Below are 6,341 nucleotides of genomic sequence, written 5' to 3'. Positions count from 1 at the left end.
AGCATACTGACAAATTAAAAAAATAAGTTAATAAACTATACTAACAAATATATGACATCTGTTTTTTCTTTTGAAACATAGTTGAGATGACATATTATTCCTCACAAAAATGAAGTAAAAAAGGGAAAAGTAAAAAGTAAATTCAAAATGTACTACTTAGATACATACCCTCACTTTGTTGAAGGCAAGTACGAAATATCCGGTCGATTATATGTACACATCACACCAAACATGTCAATCACCTACAAATGTAAATATTGTTACAAAATTTTGATCACCTATCTGGTCGATTAAATGAAAAATGTTTATATACTAACCGTATCTCTTATCCATTGACGATTTTGCAAACTTTTCATTGCTTTTCACAGACATTCATCCATTCAAAGGGGCCACGATAATTTCATCCAAATACCTACAAACCAATACAATTAGCACAACTTCTAAAACAAAAATCAAACAAATATGTAATAAAAGTTTAGAAATTACTTGTCATCCTTGCGGGCATTGATTACCCGAGCCAATATTTCTGTGTCTAACAACTGACATTGACGGGTATCCTTGGTGGCACCTCTGGGATTCTTTCTTAGATTTTGGAAGTCTTGATTACCAGCAAAAGACAACAACTCATAGCATGCCCTTGTACCAAAAACCTTAACTTGGTTGTTCTACAAAACAAGGAACATTGATTTATACTACTCATATACATACAAGTAAATAAATAGGGAAAAACATTGTAAAGCAGCTTACATCTTGGAGTCCCAACACACAAGTCCTTCTTTCTCCTTTGTATTTCTCCAACAACCGCATGAGGTAAATTCCTGAATCACTTCCATTACCAAGATTTGACCTCAGAATAATCTCCTCTGGCTTCATGTCACGGACAGCCACTATAGACGACATTTTCTTGAGCAAGCATTTAATAACAAAGTCTTTCTGCATAGGACATATAAATTCAAACATTTCTCAAAAATGCAAATAATATTAATATCGTATGATAGCATCAACAAAACAAGTAGGCTGAAATGTGGATACCGTAGGCTCAATACTTGGTGCAAAATTTACCATCTCTGGCCTCATCAAATGTAAGATTTCCAACTTCTTTGTTAGGAAGTTGAAACACATTGCAAATGGCTTCTCAGAAACTATAGGTACAAAGATCTGCAAATGTATAATATTTGTTCTTAAAAAATGTCTATATCAGAAAACCATACAAGAAGGTTAGCAAATGTAAATATATAGAGGTGGGATCCGGTGAGAACGATCACTCGGTGAAAACGGTGAGAACGATCTTTAGTCATAGGATTAAAACAATCAACGGTCTATATTAGAAACAAAATACGTGGCCAAGTCATAGTTCATTCAGAATTTTATCCCATCCCTTCGTTATTCCTATAATTGATTTGCCCACTAGTGCCACTACATTATCATCAACTACATTTTTCATCAACATTTCTGATGTCGATGTCACTGGCTATACCACCGTCGATCAACGTCGACCACCAATTTAATATTTTAATCGACCTTCATCATTCTTTCCTTTTTCACGTATTAAACCGACAACTACCACCTAAATCGACCGCGATTACCACTGCACGATCAATATGCTTCTGCTGGTTGGCGACGGAAATCTTGTGACAGTTGCCGATGTCGGTGCAACTCCAGCGATCAACTAGACCATTTATCCTACTGCAACTTTCCTATTTATCATCTTCATACCCTCACCAGTCACTCATACTGGCTGCCGCCATCGACGAGTTCCAACAGTGACGGCACACCACCAACGACTGTCACAACCGACCCCTTTTCCCCATAAGAGCTACGAGTTTCCGATCTAATTTGTTGCGTATCTAGCTACTGTTTTAATGTATCTAGTCACTATTTTATTGTATCTAACATAGATACACAAAATTAGTTATTAGGTACATTAAAATTGAGTTGAGGTACATCTATAAATAAACCAGTTACATTAATTTTCTTAGATCCGACAATGGTAATGGTTGGAAGGAGAAAACACAGGTGACGATGAGGAGGCGTTATTCAGTACTGCGACGTGCTCGGATGTCGTTGAGTGTTGGTTGGCGAAGATGTTGATGCCGGTGAAATGCTACTGCGCTAGCCGAGGATCTCGCTGGTGAAAGGCTGATAAAGACGGTGGTCGAAGTGGAGATGGAGAAGAGAAGAAGAATCGAGATCTAGAGTTTCAAAGTTGTGAGTTCGAAAAGTTGAATGGAAATCGTGGAATTGCGTCGGCATTAGAGAAATTTACGGTGTTCGCCGGCGTTTCTGGTGATTGTCGCGACAAGTGATAGTTGGTGACAGTATGTGATAAATGGTTATGGGGGGATTTGATAAAGCAAAGGAAAAGATAAAATGACATAAGGGTAATTAAGTGAGAGAAAAGTCAAAGTTGAGTTTGGATTTTTGTATGCGCGTGAAACAGTGAGTTGTTTATAGGTGAGTGTGTTCTCACCGTTCTCACCGAGTGGTCGTTCTCACCGGATCCTAAATCTATATATATATATATATAGGGTCGGGGTCAGGTGCGAACTAAAGTTCAGTACGAACCGTACGAACTACCCCAAATTAATAAAACATGCGCTGACATTTCAATTGTAAAATATTCTCCCATTTATCCTCTCTCTCTCTCACACCGACCGACACAGGCTACGACTCCACGACCTTCGATCGCCGACAACGGGCCACCAATCTTTGCCGGAAAACACACGCAACCCAACTACGACCACCTAATCTACCAGCGATACCGGCCTTCAACATAGCCGACCCGTTTTAATTCCGTTTGTCTCCTTCATGCTTCACATCATTGATTCATCTTGCCGGAAGCACAAGACCTGCACGCCGGAGAAATTAAATTTGTGACGGGAAATCGCCGACAAAGGAATGATCAAATGGAGCCTGTGATGGCTTTTAGGATGACTGGTAAGGTTATTAACTAGTGGTGTTGAATCAAACATTAACCATCGCTGCTCATGGTTGTTTGATTGACAAAGTGGGTAGTAATACTTTAGGTTTAAAGAAATTTGATTTGATTTTAATTGTATTATTTGTTTATTTGTGTGTGTATGTTTGCCTCGGCGTCCTTGACCCTCTTGACTGCGCCTGCTGTGTACCTCACATCCAATGCAGATTCAGCTACTAGGTTTCTTTTGGTCCGATTTTTCACTGGTTTTTCTTTGGCCACGTTTGTTTCGACTCAGTTCTTGATGAGCTCCATGTTTTCGCCTCCTGTAATAGGTCGCGCCAATGGGGTCTCAGGTAACTGGCAAAAATTCCTTTTTTTTGTATCAGTAAAGAGACTCACAACGACAATTTTGATGCTAACGTGTTCCGTACTTCTCAGGTGGATGGGGAAACCTTGGAGGAGGTGCAACTCATAATTTAATTCGTATTCAGTCTCATCGTAAAGATTGGTGCCAAGAGCTTTACTGCTTGGAGGATCGCATTCTTCATACCTGCCCTTTTCCAGACAGTTTTGGCTTTTACAGTGGTGATTTTCGGGCAAGACATGCCTGACGGAAACTACCAGCAGCTGCACAAGTCAGGTGAGAAGCACAACGATAATTTCACCAAGGTTATAAAACACGGAGTAGCGAATTACAGGGGTTGGATCACAGCTTTATGCTGTGGGTACTGTTTTGGAGTGGAACTGACAGTGGTGAGTACGAATTTGAAAGAGAAACTCCAAGCGCAGTTTCCTCCCCACGGAAATCCAAATCAAAGAATCCTTATTCTAGCCGAGGGTTGGACCGATTCTCAATCCTTCTGTCAGAAATCGAAGAGAAAAGACGAGAAATTTACTCTCAACTCGACCCAAACAAAATCTCACTGTTACGTTTCGTTTACACTGACAAACACGAGTTTAAGTCGATTGTAGTTAAGGCAAAGCACCCGGATGGTGATGATCATGGTCATCAACCCATAAATGAGATTTCAGCTCCTAAAAAGAAGCTTTCTTCTTTTCCTTTGTCTTCTTCGTCAATGGCGGTTAGAAACGGTTGGATAAAGAAGAGAGAGCAGATCAAGTTTGAAAGGAGACAGTGGGTTGGCAGTTGGGTGAACCAAAAGATTTACATGGTAATTGTGATTACAGTGACATTAGTGTTTTTGGTTGTATTTGATAGGTCTTTTGCAATTATGTGCACTTCTGTTGGATGGTATCTGACTCCGACCATCACACACACTTCAAAATATTGTCCCAATATGAGGACGTCTTTTATGCCCAAAGGAGATTGAGCAATAAGAAACTTACTTATGTTTAGTGATGGCACCAAGTCTTTTAAAAACCTTATGTTTCTTTCTTTCTTTCAAGCACTCTCTCAATTTAATCACAATATAAATGAGTGTATCTAGAAAGATAAAGACGTGTATCTAGCAATGTAAAGGTGTGTATCTAGTAATATAAATGAGTGTATCTAGGAAAGTAAATGAGTGTATCTAGTAAAATAAAGACGTGTATCTAGCAATGTAAAGGTGTGTATCTAGTAAAGTAAATGAGTGTATCTAGTAAAATAAAGACGTGTATCTAGCAATGTAAAGGTATGTATCTAGTAATATAAATGAATGTATCTAGCAAAGTAAATGAGTGTATCTTAAAGGAGTATCTATCTTTCCCTAATTCAACCCCTAATCCTTAACGGAGTGTATCTAACAAGCTACGTGTATGTATCTAGTAACTAAAAGGATTGTATCTAACAAGCTAAATGTATGTATATATTAATTTAAAGAAGTGTATCTTAAAGGAGTATCTATCTTTCCCTAATCCAACCCCTAATCCTTATAATTATTAGTTTAAGCGCATAGCTTCTTTTGTACTAGCTGATTTCATTTTTACGGGTTATCATTCACACGAGCAAATCGAGATGAAGACAGTCGTATAAAGCTTCTACTAAAGTAACTAGTAAGTTATCCGAGTGGTACTATTTGAAAATCACATTTGCTCAAACATGTTGGGTAAGGTATTAGTGAACTGGTCGCAAGCCATCAGTTACATTCATATTTGTTTTCTTTGAAAAATTATGTGAAGAACATGCTTTATTTTTTTAGGCTTCCCACCAACACGTTTTGTTAGGCTTCATTTTCTTTGAAAAATTATGTGAAGAACAGGCAAGAGACTGCCATATCAGGTCTGATGAAGCTCTCTGGGGGGTTGTCCTTCAGTGGCGGACCAACTAAATCTGGATGCATTTCTGGAGCAAGCGTGTTCTTATGATAAAGCTTCGTCTAGCCTAACAGGGTGGTATATAAGGTAAATTTCAAGGTGGGATGCAAGTTATTAATTTTTTGTCTGAAGGACTCCACTTGAATTTAGCAACCATTAAAACCTTTTTGTCAGGAATGCTCAAACAAGGCAACTTTCACACCCTCTTCCAGTTTTGAAAGCTCGTGACATTGATGAATGACAATTTCACTCCCAAAGTTCTTTTCCCTGGTTTAATAAGAACCTGCAATTAAATCGACTTACAATGCGAAAGAACTATTCGAATACACATGTTACTTCCTCCGGATACACATATGGCTACCCTAGATACACAACTCTGATTTGCGTATCTGACAATATTCATATGTGTACCCGGAGCCATATTTAGTGTATCTAGATTATAGTATTGTGCTAATATATGTATCTGACATCTAATTTGTGTATCCACATCCCATACTCACAGCACCACCCACATACCACATACCACACCACCAAGAAACACCACCGTCAAACACCACGTCGGTGTGCCCTACTGCCACAACTATGAACATTTTGGGATTGGAATTTTCCGACATGATCTCCGATACAAATTATTGTGTTGAAATTCCACTTCATTTTTGAAGATAAAACAATTTTCCGACATGATCACCTCACCACTGCCGCCAATCACTCCACTGGCCGCCCCGCCGTCAACTACTCAAACAATGCCTCTGACTTTCACAGACAACCACCATTCATAACTTGATCCCCAGAAAACGTCGATGTCCCTTTAACCCAAAACCTAGACCTAACATTACACGACTTCCATACTCGCCTCGCCGACAACAACTCACCACCGCAACATTCCGACACCTCCTTTTTCTCGATTTTAGTCTCTCCTCAACTTCAGCCTACAACACCTCCAGCGACGATAGAGAAAAAAGTTGAAGTGGGTCGTAATGGCACCATCGATGATGATTGGTGCTCGGCGGCGGTGATTCTTAGTCGTTCAGATGAGTGAGAAAGTAAAATAGGAGTGAGGATATGGAGAGAAAAAGGAGAACGGTGGAAATCTGGCATAAAATCCTGATGACGGCGATGACAAGATCGGCGTTGCTGGTTGCCGGAGTTTCTGTGCCGACGTCAG

At 39.4% G+C, this 6,341-nt stretch overlaps 1 protein-coding gene and 1 long non-coding RNA gene across 2 annotated transcripts; one reads left to right on the top strand and one right to left on the bottom strand.

The window, feature by feature from the left end:
- Positions 1-372: 372 nt before the first annotated feature.
- LOC141631519 (uncharacterized) lies at positions 373-1,197 on the bottom strand. The gene is made up of 4 exons (XM_074444179.1): positions 1,033-1,197; positions 748-933; positions 487-665; positions 373-412 (listed from the first exon to the last, which is right to left on the bottom strand). The coding sequence occupies exons 1-4, from the start codon at positions 1,120-1,122 to the stop codon at positions 373-375; spliced, it is 495 nt and encodes a 164-aa protein (XP_074300280.1). The 5' UTR covers positions 1,123-1,197.
- A 1,393-nt stretch (positions 1,198-2,590) lies between these two features.
- On the top strand, positions 2,591-4,234 carry LOC141633554 (uncharacterized). Its single transcript, XR_012538364.1, has 2 exons — positions 2,591-3,273; positions 3,359-4,234. It is a non-coding gene; the product is annotated as an uncharacterized LOC141633554 (long non-coding RNA).
- Positions 4,235-6,341: the final 2,107 nt, after the last annotated feature.

This window comes from Silene latifolia, chromosome Y, assembly GCF_048544455.1.
Source record: "Silene latifolia isolate original U9 population chromosome Y, ASM4854445v1, whole genome shotgun sequence".
NCBI lineage: Eukaryota > Viridiplantae > Streptophyta > Magnoliopsida > Caryophyllales > Caryophyllaceae > Silene > Silene latifolia.
This window is presented reverse-complemented; position numbering and strand designations above follow the sequence as displayed.

Excerpts from the sequence above, each read along its gene's own strand:
- LOC141631519 (XM_074444179.1), bottom strand. The coding sequence starts at position 1,122 with ATGTGTTTCAACTTCCTAACAAAGAAGTTGGAAATCTTACATTTGATG. Across the intron at positions 666-747 it reads GTGTGTTGGGACTCCAAGAT|AACAACCAAGTTAAGGTTTT; the intron begins GTAAGCTGCTTT and ends CTTGTTTTGTAG. Across the intron at positions 413-486 it reads AATGCCCGCAAGGATGACAA|GTATTTGGATGAAATTATCG; the intron begins GTAATTTCTAAA and ends ATTGGTTTGTAG.